This window comes from Protopterus annectens, chromosome 2.part0, assembly GCF_019279795.1.
Source record: "Protopterus annectens isolate FY-2018-M chromosome 2.part0, PAN1.0, whole genome shotgun sequence".
Classification (NCBI taxonomy): domain Eukaryota; kingdom Metazoa; phylum Chordata; order Ceratodontiformes; family Protopteridae; genus Protopterus; species Protopterus annectens.
In genome coordinates, this window is record NC_056728.1 from 11,908,212 (window position 1) to 11,925,109 (window position 16,898).

Genomic DNA, 16,898 nt, shown 5'->3' on the forward strand with positions numbered 1-16,898 from the left:
CACAAACTCCCCTTGAGTACCTTGTTCCCCATTGGCCCTTTTTTCAATTATAAAGGAATTCCCAATACTATTCTAGCATGTCCAAAGGTCAGTTGTCAATCTCCTCTCCGGTCCAGCTGGTGAATCTGGGAATCTTGAGGCAATGTTACAACTGCCTCATGTACACAGACAACCCTCTCCTCCTCCCAACAAATTCCAACACATGTGAGAGATGCAACCATATAGCCAAACTGGAGGCTAAGCTCTCTCAACTTAGAACTGGCGTAACCAGTCAGGAGGAGAAGGAAACAACACTCACTACAATTCCAGTCTCACATAGACCTACCACGACAACAAACCAAACACATAAACACACAAAAACATACTCGGAGGCTCTAAATAAAAATCTGCCTAAGCAGCAGAGACCTCCAAAGCAGACACCCAAGCAACCGCTACCCCAAAACAAAACACGTGCAACACATAGCTCACAAAGCCAGTGTGCCGAACAGTCACAGCCCTTAAGGCTAAACAACACACCTGATACACTTGTAATAGGTGATTCTATCGTCAGGCACACTGACGTCCCGCTCACTAGGCTGAACAAGGAGAAGGTCACGGTGAGCTGCCTGTCGGGCGCTAGGATCCACCACATAACACAAGCACTCAGGTCACTCCAAGGCAAGTACAAATATGACTCAGTCATTGTCCATGCTGGTGTGAATGACCTGAGATGTACCTCCCTGGGCTACATGAAAAGAGACATAGAGGAGCTCTCTGAGCATGTAGCCCAGGCCGGTATGACCCTGACCTTGAGTAGCATCTTACCCTCACCAAGAATGATGCCACAATATGAAGACAAGATGATCAATTTCAACAATTGGCTTAAGTGTTGGTGTCATTCAAAGGGGATCCAATGCCTGTCAGCCTGGGATGACATGCTCGACAAGCCACAATGCTTCGCTAGGGACGGCTTGCACCTGTCACCCTGGGCTTTCGGATATTGGCAAAGGCTCTTGCTACCCCCATAGTGCCTTTTTTAGGCAAGGCTCAAAAGACAAACCCACCTCCATAGGTATCACAAGGGATAAGAAACTAAGAGTAATGCTACTCAACGCCAGAAGTCTAAACCTCAAGATGCACGACTCGAAACTCTCCTTAGCATGGAGAACATCGATATCTGTGCAGTAACAGAAACCTGGTTCAAGGCTCCCGAGAGCACCCCAGCACTACCAGGTTATACCTCATACCATGCTTTTCGCCCCAAAACTTGGACCGAACCACAAAAGGAGGGGGAGTATCAATATTTGTCAAAGATACCCACACCTCCAGGTTGGTGGCACAGCACGAAGCATCAGAGACTATCCATGTGCAACTAACTGTGGGTAAAACTGCCTTCCAGTTTATAGCCTGCTACAGACCACCCTCCCAAACACAGGAACCCCACTTGGCCTTCCTGAGAATACTGGAAAATATGAAGGTCTCTCCAAACACCATTATATTGGGCGACTTCAACTACCCAAACATAGACTGGGAGCATTACTCTAGCTCCAACACCCTAGCCCAAAGGTTTCTATTATAAACTCAAATGCTATGGAACAACTTGTTACCACTCCCACAAGAGGGGAAAACATACTGGACCTGATCATCACCAACATGGGGACACTATGCTCCAGACCAGAAGTGTATCCCTCACTGGTAAGATCAGACCATAAACTAATCTCACTGGATATTCACATCCCGACCCCACCCCCTGCCCAGAAAACCACAGTGAAAAACTTCTCTAAAGCAAATTTCACACGCCTCAAACCGAGGCGAAATCCTTCAAAGCCCCCGGGCCTGTGGAAAATACGGCCCAGACCGCAGAATCCTTTATAAACGCATTCTATGAACACCTTCAGGAATGCATGGATCATGCAATCCCAAATAAAACCAAGACCCAATCCTCCAAAGGCAGACGTCCTGTCTGGTGGACCCCAGCCATAAACAAACTATACAATAGAAGGAGGAAGCTACTACATGATAGGGCAAAATCCCAAAAAGGGAAGGCATCTCTGATCAGTATTAGCAAAAAACTACGGGCACTCATAAAATCGTCTAAGGCCAGCTTCGAGAGAAAAATTGCACAGGACACTAAGGATAATCACAAGGCTTTCTTTAGTTATGTTAGGAACCTGGGTGGGAATTCCCAGATATGCTCAGAATTAGTCCAAAATGACAAAAAATACACCGAGTCCACAGACATTGCCAACATCCTAGCTGACAGGTTCAGTGCAAACTTCTCCCCCTTCTCCCCACCAAAAGGACAAATATCTATCCCAACAGAGTGCTGCCCCCCTGACATCTCCAATGCTCAGGTAAGAGCCGCCCTCTCCAAAGCAAAAAACACAGCATCAATGGGACCAGATGGCGTCCCGGGCTGCGTCCTACATGAACTCCAAGAAGAGCTAAACCCAAACATAAAACTACTGTTCAATCTTAGCCTTACTACAGGATATGTACCCAAAGAGTGGCGTACAGCAACAGTGGTCCCTCTCCACAAAGGTGGTGCCTCAATGGATCCTGGAAACTATCGCCCCATAAGCCTGACTAGCTTGGTCTGCAAAGCTATGGAAAGGATTATCATGGACCTCATAAATAAAGATATTGGGGACCTACAGACACTGGATCCTACCCAGTTTGGCTTTGTTAAGGGCAGATCCTGCCTCTTAAACCTGGTCGATTTCTTTGAAACAGTCACCAAGGCCATTGACGAGGGGAAGGTGGTCCACACAGCCTACCTGGACCTCGCAAAAGCCTTCGATACAATACCCCACTCGGGCATTATAGATAAGCTCACCAGCTTAAATATAAACCCCTATGTCACTAGATGGGTTGCAAACTGGCTCAAGGACAGAACCCACATGGTTAGAATTGCTGGAGCCATGTCAGACTCCAAACCAGTTACAAGTGGCATCCCACAAGGCTCAGTCCTGGGACCTCTCTTGTTCGGTATATATTTCTCGGTACAGGCCAACACGGAAGGACTGTGGCTGACCAAGTTCGCAGATGACTGCAAACTGGGTGCCATAATCAACTCTCCAGCCGACACAAGCATCCTCCAAAAGGGCCTCATAGAAACAGACAACTGGTGCCAGAGCCATGGCCTCAAGCTAAATGCCAAAAGTGTATAGTCATCCCTTTGGCAAAAACAAAGTGCGCACAAATTACCACATAGGTGGTAATCCATTAAGTACAGAAGAAGTAATTAGGGACCTGGGAACCCAAGTTGATAGCAATCTCTCATTTGACAACCACGTGGCCAAAGTGGTTAGAAAACATTTTATATAGCCCACCTAATCATGAAGGGATTCACATCTAGATCAGGGAGGTCATCGTACCTCTTTACTCATCCCTCATCAGGCCCATAATAGAGTACAATGCCCCTTTTGGGATGTACCTTACCAGACACCTGCAGCAACTGGAAAGACCCCAAAAGTACCTCACCAAGAGGATCAAAGGGCTCAAACAGATGCCATATGCTGCCCGGTTAAAGAAACTCCAGCTCTACTCAGTGGCATACCACCTGCTCAGAGGCGATCTGTGCCTGACGATAAAGCCATGTCCAACCCGGAATTAATGGACATACTGCACCTCAGAAAATCCAAATCCCATCGAGCTACGCTCGAGAGACTTGAACCTCAGCACTGAAATAAATAGGACATGCTGGAGGGACAGATTCATAACCCAGAGGCTCCCTTCACTCTGGAATAAAATCCCAGTCCAGGTTAGGCAGAGTCCCACATTGACTCTCTTCAAGAGGAATCTTGATGAGTGGATGGGAGATCATAGGTTTACCCCGGCTATCACTTCTGTGTCACTGTTAGACAGAGGCACAGTATACTAACCTCAAAAAAAGGCATAGCAAAATTAATTTAAAATGGGTGGCGAAAGCCAAACACACTCTGGCTAGGCTTATAAATGCCCTAGGGCAGATAGCCTAGTATGAACCTATGAACCTATGAACCTATAAACATAACCATAAATATAGTCAATTAAACACACAAAAAGTTTACTTATAGTACTGCTCATGATTAATTGCTTAAAGTTATTTTTTTTTAATAATTGTATTGAAACAATATTGATCAGACAATGAACCTCAAAGAAACTGAACAATTTTAAATATATATAAAAATGAAATTTACAAAATTCAACCATTACTAAACAACTATTTACAAAAACGTTCACCATAAGAATAGAATAAATGTACAGATATATTTACAAATCTTTGGATATTTATAAGAGTACTAAACTAATTTTCTAATAGATTATATATTTTGTTCCAGGAATTAGGTGTAGTCTTAATTTTAGTAGATCTAGATTCAATGGTAAGCATTTCCAAGTGGCAAACATCAGAAAGCAAATTTTTAAATTCTTGTATTGAGGGAGAGGAAGTAGATTTGCAATTTTTTGCAATTGTCATTATGGCTACAGATAATATGGACCAAATTAATGGGTAACTGGAAATACTAATACAGGCAGTGTGTTGAATAAAACCAGTGATCTAGATCATGTGAATTTGTCTGTGAAAATTTCTTGTAGAAAAATATTAACTTCTTCCCAAAATGTTTTTAATACTATACATTTGATGACATGCATCACGGTACTGCAAAGGATGTGCTCCTAATACTGGAAGTCCTCCTTTGATTTTGGCCCAATGCCAGCATAACAATCAGGGAGGTGTGGACACAGCTAAGACATTACCATGCACTCCTGGTACCCACTATGTAAAAATGTCAAACCAATAGTCAATGTAGCCAGTTCTGTTGACATAGATTGATGAAGCTCTGACTTTGCCGCAGGTGACCTGAATTTGATTACTGGCTTGGGTACTGGTTGGAGATGATGTGGGGAAAAATTAACTCCTATTTTCTTCTTTGGGGGGTGGGGTAGAGGAGCATGCAGCCAGAATCGCAAGCCCCAGCAGTGATACTGTGATTGTGTTGAGAGCTTGCTGTACAGTAGGGGAAGTGAGCAGAAAAAAGATACTTCACCACATATGTTGGGCCTTTTCCCTAGTGGCACTGTTGCAGGCCACTTAGATGCCATCATAACATCATGTCAGGAGGGAACGGCTTCATTTCAAAAGGCTACTGTGAGCCACAGTATGATGATTCCTCACTCAGCCCAGTCCCACTTAGGATTAGTTAGTATCTCGTACCCACAGTGGCACCTGTGAATGAGGAACTGGAGGAAACCTCTGTAGAACACTCCAGGAAAAAAAGAGACTATCCTGGTATGGGCACACTGTGTTCCACAGTACAGTGGGAAACTCTAAGGTTGAGGCCACAGGGGAGTTGGCAACTGAGGAAGCCCAAAGTCAAAGGTTTCACAGTATGAAAAACTGACCAAAAATGCACTATTTAGTGTGAAATTGCCATATTCTGGAACTGTTGGTGATCAGCACATAATTATTTTAAGCTATAGCCAAATGTTTTAGACTTCAACACATCAGCTTTCATGGTAGGATTTATGGGTGTGAATCACATCAAGACTGGAATACTGAAATCAGACTGAGACAGCAGCAACAAATAAAATGATGTGATGCATCTGTACTTGAACAAATTCCAGAAGCTCCAACAATAAAGAGCCTTGGTTAAACCACACCATGAATACTGCATGCAGTTCTGGAGGTAGTGTAAGAAAGTGGACATTAGGCTGTTGGAACTATGTAAAGAGGAATGCTACTGGAAGGATTTATTTCATGGAGGCGAAGGACTAAGACAGTCTACAAGAGTAACATGTTTACATTACTTAAGCTCAGAAGACATGAAGGGATATTTATTCACAAATGCAAGTCAGAGAGATGTGACTGGGTTATTTGACCATGAAGGACAGACAGGAAAGAAAGAGGGTGAAGACAGCAAATTAGAGGGAGACTATTCCTCCATGCTCTGAAATTACTTTTTCACAGAAGGCAATGGACTCATGTAATGGACTACCAGAATGTTTGGTGAATAGGAAATGCACAGAAGTATAGAAGAAGACATAGGACAGGTGCAAAAAGGTAAGAGAAGTGAGAAAATGGAAATAGGTAGAATATTAAGGCACTTTGAAGGATAAACTAGATAGATGTTGTCACAACACGCACCCAAAGTTACTCAGTCATCTTACATGGAGATACCAGTAATGATAATTTACTACCAGCATTCAAAGTAAAACTGCAAATTTAATAATACACTAAGAGGCAGCATAGGAGAAAGGGGGTTCAAAGGTTCATAAGTAAGTACCAGGTAAACAGTCTGCAGACCATTTTAAGCCTAGCAAAAAATCAATTCAAAATTTTCCTCTAGCCTCAAGGAGGGCAAAACAAGATCGATCAGGAGAGAATTTGAGGTTGCCGATCCAATATCTAGGTATACCTTGAAGGTGGCAAGGATGCTACTTTACTTGGCATGTAGTGGACGTTTGTTCCATAGGTGAGGGATACATTGGGATAGGACTCTATCATGCCAACATGTCTTATTTATCTGCTGACGAAAGTTTAGTTCTTTTAACTGAATATTTGATATACCATTAGTTCTGCAAAGGAATAGGATATCAAATAGGGTGGGAGCTTTTATGGCAAGAAAGGCTAGAAAAAGATCTCCATGGAGGAGACTGAGTACAGAGAAAGTGCTGCCAGTCTCTTCTGATACCTAAGATTTTTGAGGCCACTCATATTTTTAGTAATGAACCTCTGTGGTCTCTTACACTGTGTGATATCTTTAAATAAATGTATGCCAAAAGGTGCATTATATTCAATAACGGATCTGATAACATATGAGTAAAGAGGAATTAAGACTTATTTCGATCTAGTTGAGATACCTTTGGAAATTAGATAGGCTAGGTAAAAGGTTTTCCAAACTTCTGTGGAGACACGATGGTCAAATGATAAAGAATTATCAATAAGACTATCCAGATCCCTTACAGTAGTGCTTGATTGGAGGGGTGCATCTCCTATACTGTGAGTGTTTAACAGAATGAACAATGGTACATTTTTTACATTTAATTTGAGACCATTGTCCTTGGACCAGTTGTTAACATGGCCTAAGCCATGATGGAGCAACTGAGAGTCAGTCATAGATGGAATAACAATACCCAATTTACAGTAATTTACAAACCTAGCTAACCATATGCCAGAAGTGCTGGCCTGAAAGTCTGGGAAATATATGCCAAATGGGAGAGGGCCCAAAACTGAACCCTGTCATAAACCATGGGCAGCTGTTTTGTTTTCTGAAGTGGCACCTGCTACTTTCTGTCATGAAACCAGTTAGCTATCCATCACACAATATAAGGATTTATATTCAGACTTGCAAGTCTGGCAATGATGCTTTCATGGGGAATAGTGACAAAGGCCTTGACAGGCCTAGATATGCTGTATACATTGTATAGCCACTTTCCACTACTTCAGTTACTTTTTCAAAGAAATTAATGAGGTTAAACAGTCAGGACTTTCCTTTGATAAAGCCAAATTGATGAAGGTCCAGGGTTGAGAGATTTTCAATGTCCGATTGCTTTACATATGAGGCTAGTGATACTAATGAATCTATAGTTACCAGGGTCAGTAGTTGGGCCACACTTGTGCAATGGCATTACAATAACTGCTTTCCAGGCTTCAGGAATGCAACCAGTGAAGAGGCTTACATTAATGAATTTAAACAGAGGTTCACAAATAAAATATTGGCACTGAGAGTCAGGCAACCAGGCATGTTAGTTATCTGAATGGCTAAGATATTAAACCACCTAATACTTTTACAGGTAATTTGGACTGATGTCACACCTATTTCTTGCAGGCTTGATTTTTCACAATGTTTTTGGTCTCCTTAGACCTCATTTATACGATCCGATCCCCCAGTGCCCTATGTCCATACTGGGTGCCCAGCATTCTCCTACCCCCAGGACTTGCTCCAGTGATGCTAGGGGACAGTCATGGATCTTAAGGCCATCTTGGGGATTCAGCCATCTGTGCTTCCATCTGGTGGGGAATTTTTATTTTAAATGCCCTACCCACTTTCCCCACCCCCCAACACTTGCTGGTTGTATCAGATGGTATCTCCCCACTTTGGACCACACCACTCCTTAGGGAGTACCATCCCTTCCTCAGGATGGGCATGCCCATCTCTACCTGCCTCTTGACCAGTCACCTGAACTGTTAATTAAACTCGTCAGCTGGGCAATAATTAGACTTTATCCTTCTATGCCACTGGAGAGACTCAAACTTGATGTTTTAGCTAGTAGCTTGAACTTTTTCTTCTATGCCAGTCAACAGCGAAAGTGTTTTGACATACTGTTTTTTTTAATCATGTTTTTAAGCTTCATATCTTGTCAACTTTATTTCCAAGTTCTATTAAATCTGGCATATATCAGCTGTAAGCTAGTTTAGTCTAGTATCATACAAACACTACTATACGTATTTTAGATGTGGTGAAGGTATTACAAACCAAATTTTTGCTTTGACCTCAGCTATAATATCATGACTGCAGCCTAACTATAGTCATATCATACTTATTATGACCAAATGACATTTATGTATACAAAATACATAAATAAGGCAAAACTGAACTTTGAAAACAAACGAGTGCTGCAAATGTAAGACAGTTCTTTTAAAATCATATAACTCTCAGACTTGATTCAAAAGGTTTATTCCTTCTGTCTCCATATGCATATTTTGCGACACTGGGCAAATAATTCTCTCAGTTCATTGTTCATGGGTCATTATTTATAGAAGAGATTTGTGAGTAACTCTTATATGTTTTGCAAAAATTAGGAAAAGTATGACTACTGATGATATGGTATGGTTCTTTTTTCTGATTTGTGGGTCTGGAGAAAATGGGTGATACATTCCCCTTGATAAAGATTGTCTACAGACAACACAGGAGTGTTTCACTTTCCAAACTATCTCTGCTGATATTCGATGTGGAACTTTTTAATTGACTTTTATTCTTTGGTACCAGAACTGACTTTTAATTTAATTTCTATTACAGAAACTTGCTAGGGTTCTTGTGTGCCACCTGCTAATGCTGCTACACCAAACTGTGTTTCTGCAGGTAAAACACCTAGCCATGAATATGGCCTACAGCTAGCACTGTGGACCATGTGTCACAACACATCACTTGCTAAAAAACAAAAAACACCTTTAACAAGTGTGTTGAACATTACCAGCTTCCTAGAATGTTATGCGGCTATGTAAAATGTCTGTTCAATATTGGAAAACAACTCCTTAGTTAAAAAAGCTATCATTTGGAATAGTTGAAAATAGTCCCAGTATGAAACTCATCACTTAATATACCATGTCCAAAAAAATTCCCAAGTTCACGTACACATGTAATCTATTGTTGTGGCTTGAGCCAGTGAGATCATAAAGGCATTGCCCTACTAGATTGTGACTTGACATCTTGCTAACATCTTTAGCACTTTGGCACTATACAGCCTACTAAAAGGAAGAGAAAATAATTGTTTTCCTCACAGGCAAACTGATTCTAACCAGTAATGTCACCTGTCTGTGATGAAGTAATGCTACTATTATGTCAAAAAATTATAAGGAACTATGTTATTTGGTCTTATTTAATAGTAATATAGTAATATGACTGGGCATGTTATAGCAGTAAATTAGATGCCCTCTAGAAATATTTGCTGCTACTTTAGTTTGTCTTACTTATTTATTGTGCAACTTAACTATACAACAAACAGGAACCGTGTAAAGCTTAACTAATTTTAAAGGGATGCGTTGATTTGAGATACTGCCCAAACTCTGGAGGTATTGCAGAAGGTAAAGCCGAATAACATAACCCAAGGTGGGTTTAAATTCAACAGGAACTATGGACTCTTGTTTGTTTGAAAGTGGCATACAGAATATTTCAACCTAAGTATTGTTCCTTTTCTTTCTGCCATCTTTTAGGACTGCACAAAAGCAGCCAGTAAATCCAGTAAATAGGCACATTAAATATAATTAAATAAAATGCCCTCCTCAGATGTTCTAGACCCTTGGAATATATGTTTGAGTAGCTGGTGTCCTATTGAAAATATTCCATGACAAACCTAGTCTTGCAGATAAACAGAATGAAATATGCATACATTTAGGATTGAAGTAAAACTGGATAAATACCAGAAATGGTTTTCATCTGCAGTGAAAAATGCAAACATAGCTGAACTGTTTTATTTTGTTATTTAGCAAGATGTAGCAGAGTGGAACATGAATGAAACATGCTGCAGGCCTGAGAGTGAAAAGCAGAGTGTTGTAATCCTTTCATGTGAATTAAGGCTTACTAAACCTGCATCATCAACTTCTTTGGTCAGTTTTGCAATAACTTTCCTTAGCTTTTTTCACCAAACACTTTTGTGCTACATTTCAAAGGAATGTTACAGATTCATTTCTTATTTCATACGGACATCCAAAGTTAACATACCTGAGTCATTTCTGTTTTCCAGAGTGCTTAGCTGCTTTGCATTACTCAAGATGCATTGAGCAAACAGTATAGTTGAACTCTGTACAACTGAAATAGTATATCTTCCTGCTTAAATCAGTGAAGCGTTCTACTGAACTGCATTGGAATGAACACTCTCTTGCGCTACAAGCTGTGCAGTCTTGACTAAGACACAAACTGTATTAGGATGCTACTGTACAGGTAAAGTCAGATTTCTTAGTGAAACTTATTTGCAAGTTCCAAAGTAAAAATAAAAGAAATACATATATAACTGCAAAACAATATTATAGATCTTACCCTTATAAATGTTATACCGCCACCTAAAATATAAAACTATGAAGGCAATTTACATCATTTTTGATAATTTGTCTTAATCTTTTGTCATTAGTTTCCCAGAAAGGCTTATTCTGTATGCCAGAAATGGATGTTCAAATCCCTGCACTGAACACTGGGATATAAAGCAAGAAGTAAAACAATACTGCTTTAATAATGTGCTTTTAGCCTCTGTCTACACTGTGGCATACGCTTGAAATGCATGACCTCTGTGAGATACGTGGCTTTGTGCTCGATTCATTAACATTTCCATAACTTAACAACTTCTGCTTCCTAGTGCTTTTGGCCAACGCAAAGGCTGAAATATCTTAACAGCTGCATAAAAAATGGGGGACAAAACTAAGCTTCTATATCAAAATGAACAGCATCTGTGCATTTAGAAATCATTAGAATATAACTGCATGCATAAACCTGATGCATATACTTGTAGGGTATCATATTTATGTACTGCCTGCACTTTCTGGGTCATGGCAGTGAAGAGTTTTACTCAATTAATTAATATCTTCAGTTATTAAGTAAATAAACTAATATTTCTAGATAATCATATCTGGATATGCAAAAAGATTTACATTGTAATGCTCTTAAATGTGCATACTTAATCCAAATGTTTGAAAATAAATATTTACAAGCTCAGCTTCTTTCAATAAGTAATGCTGAGATCCATTGTAACTATTTCATACAAAACACAGGCAAGCTGGCAAGGACCTAATAATACACATCAGCCTTTGTGGAATGCAAGTAAACATGGTGGTTTTCAGCCTCCAGAAAGAAAAATACAATTCCAAGCCATCATAAAGAGGTGTTAAACTGTTGTGAGCTGTGACTACTGCTGGTATTTTCTTTTTTTTTTTTAATTTTACTACTTTTCCGTATTATTCTGAACTAAAATTTTGCTGAGGTGAAAAATAAAAAAAAAACTGTATTTGAAATGTAGACAATAGTCTACTGTAAACAGGTCTGGTCCTGCACAAAAAAGTGCCCTTAAAGTTCTGCTGCACTTTATAACTGCTCTCCTGTGACCATCCCTGTGTCATTCTTCTCAACCTCTAAGCACAAGAAATCAGAAGAAAGTGAAAAATAATTGGGGACAAAGCCCCAAAATAAGACAGATTTTAAATGTTGCTGTTATAATTTAAAGGTTTCTAGAATCACATGTATGCATTTTCTGAAGGTAATGAAGTGTGAAACTCAAATGCATGCCATTATTTGGTGACTTCAGTTCTTAATGATTTGCCAGAAAATTACAAACTTTATGAGTAACAAAATATGAGACAAAAATCTGGATATTTGGCAAAAATCTGGACAGGTGAGAAGTATGCTTGTGATTGCTTGCATTTGTGTGCTCAAAAGTGTATAAGTGTTGCTTGTTTTTTCTTTTTCCTTTGCAATGCCATGCTTCCCATAGACTTGGAGTTGAAAACCACAATGCAGTCTTGCCTTCAGGATTTAGACTAAGCTCATACTGTATTTTAATATTTTAAAATATAATCAGTGCAGTGGGGACAGTATCTTAAGGTGATCTATAATTGCACTGGACACTTCGACATTTTGAGTTTTTTAATATCTACCACTAGAAATAATGCATATATGTTATAATACTTTTTGTTGCTAGTATGACAGAGTAATGTAATACATAAGAAAGGGTTTGCCTGTTATAAAAAATGCATAGTTAAACCTATCTACAAATTAAAAAAAAAGTATATTTATTTGTAGTGTCTTCTGGGAGAGATAGTATCCACAGTAATAACAGCACATTAATAATATGATATCTTGTAGCATATATTTATTCCATATAAAGCATATACTTACCAACACGAAATCCTGAGCCAGTTAGGGTGTCTGTAGCATGCCCATTTTCCCCAATCAGGGTCATGTTGCTCCCCTGCTCACATGTATCCCTACACTGGCCCTTTATGCAGGTACGTTTGCAGAATTGTGGGGCAAAGACCACCTTGAAACGTTCACGAGTAAGTGGCCTCTCTGCTACATGGGCTGCCAGATGAACACAGAGTAAAAGTAGAGCAATACGCAGAATGTCGGAAATCATATTAGCATCCTAACTCCTGGACCTTCAGAGTGCCTTTTGTTTTTTATTCTAAGGTAGCAGCTTCTTGTGTTTAAATCCTTTGGAAATTTCCCTATTCCATTTGTTAAAAAAACAGTAACAATGCTGGTATGGTAACTTAGCAGATGTACCAGCTTATCTGTTTATAGAGAGAGAAGAGCAGTTATGTTCATGCAGATCAGCTGATCAAACCCAACAAAGAGTAAACTTGGAGAGATATCAGAGGTAAAATCCTTTCTCCTTCATTTCAAACAGTTCTTCAACAAACAGCAGTTTCCTTTAAAATGGTTTAGTGTGACATAATAATCAGTAAACAAAACAAAGAAGAGAGAAAAGAAGAACAATATTGTGGACAAAAATAAGGGCTATTCCGGCACTTGAAGAACAGAAATTAGTTTCAACTATTTGCAGCTGCTGGCTCTTCTGGATTGTGTTGGTAAGTTTGTGTGTGTGTGTGTGTATGTGAGAAAGACTGAGACGTTCTGAGAGAGAGACAGGGAGAGAAAGAGAGAGAGAGAGAGAGAGAAGTGGAGATGAGAAAAATGTTTTCCAGCCAATCCACAGGCAGGGGCTGGAATCTTGGATGTGAGCCAGAGGGATTTTTTTGTATGAACACAGCATGAAGTAGTTCTGTTGATGCTGGAGTGATATGATAGTACACAGAGTTCACAGCTGTACGACTATCCTCACTAACATATGTAAATGTTACTGTACTAAGCTGGGACCTGGGTTTAGCTTTCAGTCAATGAACCTGTATGTGGACATTTTCCCATCAAGTTCAGAATATCGGCCTGGTAAACACATGCATTAGTGTTTTTCTTTTAGTAAACTGTGTGAGGGAAGTATTTTTTAGTTCCTTACTATTTGTAGCTCTGCAACTCTAGATGCCACAAGTAGGGAACAGCAGGCTGTTCTTCCTTAAATCACAAACTCCCCTACTCCCCCCTCCCCAGCTTTGTTCAGTAAAGGTAAGAGTTTGTTCAGCAAGGTACTGGGTGTCTGTCTCAGTGGTCAGCGAGAGTGTTTACTGGTTGGCACTGTTTGTATAGATGGAATATGTACTAACACTTACAACATTATCGGAAAAGTCGTCGTCATGGATACGCTTATTTCTTCTGCTGTTTATGTTAATGTTCCACGCTAACTTTAGATTTTTTTTGTGGTGGCAGAAAGTACAGAGGCTTGAGGATCTTATTGATTTTGTTTCTGTGTTCCTGTATTCTTGCAAAATGCCTCCCTTTCTGTGATGTCTGTAACTCATTTCAAACAGAATTACCTGGGCTGTTATTCCACAAAGTACATGCAAACATTTATGGCTGCATCCATCACTAACTAGCGGTTAACTTCAATCCCAGCATTAATGTTTGCTTTTTTATCTGTCTGTACGTCATAAATATTATGAATTTTTACTTACTTATTCATATTTAATCAGCATCTCTTTGAGCAAGCAATGAAATAGATTATCTACATTTGAGAAGCCTTCCCTTTTGTTCACTTCTTCACCACAGGGATAACTCTACCCCTCATCACACATGTTTACATTGCAAAATGTATCCCTGTGGTACTACCATGTACACTCTCACCTGTAAGCATTTACTTTTCTATAAGGTACTCCCACACTCTTTAATTTTTATGACTTGCAGATCTTTGAAAGTCATGCTATATCCTTACTTTCAAAAAAAATAGCCCATGCTGTTTACACATAACTTTTCTTTCAGGTCCTTCCCATACCTCTCAACTGTCCCTGATTTTCAGGGACGTCCCTGATTTTGACTCAAGTTTTAACTCTGTCCCTCTTAATCCCTCCTAAAACTAGTGACTTTTGGAGGAAAGGTGGTGAATTACACTTAATGAATAATGACAATAATTAAGAGTTATGAACTTCTTTTACTTCAGAAAATGTGTATTAATTCATATGCTCTGATTCTGTCAATGTTTCAAGTTAACAGCAGTAATATTTTAAAAGTGTCCCTGATTGTCCCTGATTTTTTCTTTACTTGTCCCTGATTCTGTTGAAATGTGTCCGCAATTGGTTGAGATATCTGGGACTCCTTCCTAATTTCCGTTGTATGCTCTGACTTATTTCTAGTCTGTGTTGTTAAAATGATGTGGTCTCCAGAACCAATGAAACCAAGCCAGATCAGACCTCTATACTGACAGGTAGAGAACATGTTCTCTGCTGGATCACTCACTACATATCTTATGAAACTACAATTCTGGGAGATGTCAACATTGATTGGTAAACTCTGACCACTGACTCGCCTAACCCTAGTATAAATTTCCACTGCTTCACACAACTAATCTCAACCCATATCTACTACAGTAAGCCAACCAGCTCCAGGTCTGTCCTAGACTGGATCGTAGTATCCAATCCAAACCTATACCACAACCCCAAAACACTGCCTGATTCTATAAGTGAGCACCTTCCCACCTGCATTTAAAGATACTCCCTTCAAGAAATTAGGCCACACAAATACAAAGAGTGCCATAGTCTTTATAACTTCAACCATGATGTGTTCAACAATAGATTCTCTGACATAAATTGGTCCTTCCTTTCATACTTATCCCTTGACGATGCCGTACAAAAATTTAACTGCATTTTTCTAGATGTTCTCAACTCCCTTGCTCCCCTTAGGAAAATCATAGTGAAATCTCTCTCTGCACCTTGGCTTTCTTAGTCCACTCACTCTCTAATGCACAAGAGGGATAATGCTCGGAAAAATTGGCTAAAAACGAAACCCCCTATCCACCTCCAAACCTATAAAGAACTCCACAACCTCACTAAAAACATATCAATAATGATAAGAAAATCTTCTACCTAAATCCTCAAACAAACCATCACAGCAGTCTTAAAAAATTCTGGAAAAACAATAATAAGATTCCTTATCTTGGTTCATAGGTTCATAGGTTGGTACTAGGCTATCGGCCCTAGGGCCTATACAAGCCTAGCCATAACAATTCCCTGGCTATTTCTTCCCACAATATTTACTTCCCTGGACCCCTGTCTAGCAGGGCGACTGACGTGATCCCCGGAGTAAATTTCCTATCTCCCAATATACCTAACCCTTGCCCTAACAACTCACCCCTTGAAACTGCCACTATTCTTAACTCTTATTTCATCAGCTCCATCAGCAAACTAACCCAAAATAGTCACACCTCCAATCTCTCTATTCCTCCCTGTCCCTCTTGCCATAAAACCACCTTCTCACTAAAACCTGTCCCCACTGCTTTCAAAAAATCTCTACTAAACAAACAAAAACCATGCTCTTCCTCGGCAGATAATCTACCACCCCTCTTCCTAAAGCTTGTCGCTTGCTCAATAGCCTTCCCCATCTCCATCTTTATTAACTGATCTACCCAAGAATCTACAGTCCCCTATATCTGGAAACAGTTCTACACTATACCAATCCACAAAGGAGGACACTCCACTGACCTCTCAAACTACAGGCCCATAGCCATTCTGTCCCCCCCTCACTAAAATACTTGAAAAATGCATACACAAACAGCTCCTGGATTATCTTCTTCAGAAAAATCTACTCACTTCTACCAAACGCAGCTTCCTCCCTAACCATAGCACAACTACTGCTCTAATTTCTTTCACTCTTACTATCTCTCAAGCCAGAGACAACAATAAACTAGTTTCCTGTCTATTTTTAGACCTCTCCAAAGCCTTTGACACTGTCTGTCACCCCAATCTCCTCATTAAATTGTCTGATATTAGACTAATCTATCCTACCCTTAAATGGTTCTCAAGCTACCTTACCAACAGACAGCAGTCCATCAAGTGGCTGTCTTTCTTCTTATCTTCTTCCCTGTCAATACAGGAGTACCTCAAGGTGCCATACCTGAAACACTGCTATTTCACTTCTTCACGAACTGTCTTCAAACTTCTTGCTCTCATTTCTTTCCCATACAATATGCAGATGATTCCACTATCATCTCCACTTCTGATAATGTCTCTCACCTCCACACTTTAACCCAAAACTCTTTCAACTCAATCAAAAGTTTGTTAACTGAAAATCAACTCAGATTTAATCTCCAAAAAACAAACATCTGTTATTTCTCCCGAAATGTATTTC

At 39.8% G+C, this 16,898-nt stretch overlaps 1 protein-coding gene across 1 annotated transcript in view; it reads right to left on the bottom strand.

The window, feature by feature from the left end:
• Nucleotides 1–13,313, bottom strand: part of LTBP3 (latent transforming growth factor beta binding protein 3) — a 1,089,474-nt gene extending 1,076,161 nt beyond the window's left edge. Inside the window, exon 1 of the mRNA XM_044060493.1 lies at nt 12,564–13,313. Within this exon, the coding sequence (XP_043916428.1) occupies nt 12,564–12,801 (238 nt within the window). The 5' untranslated portion in view covers nt 12,802–13,313. The remainder of the gene's footprint in view (nt 1–12,563) is intronic.
• Nucleotides 13,314–16,898: the final 3,585 nt, after the last annotated feature.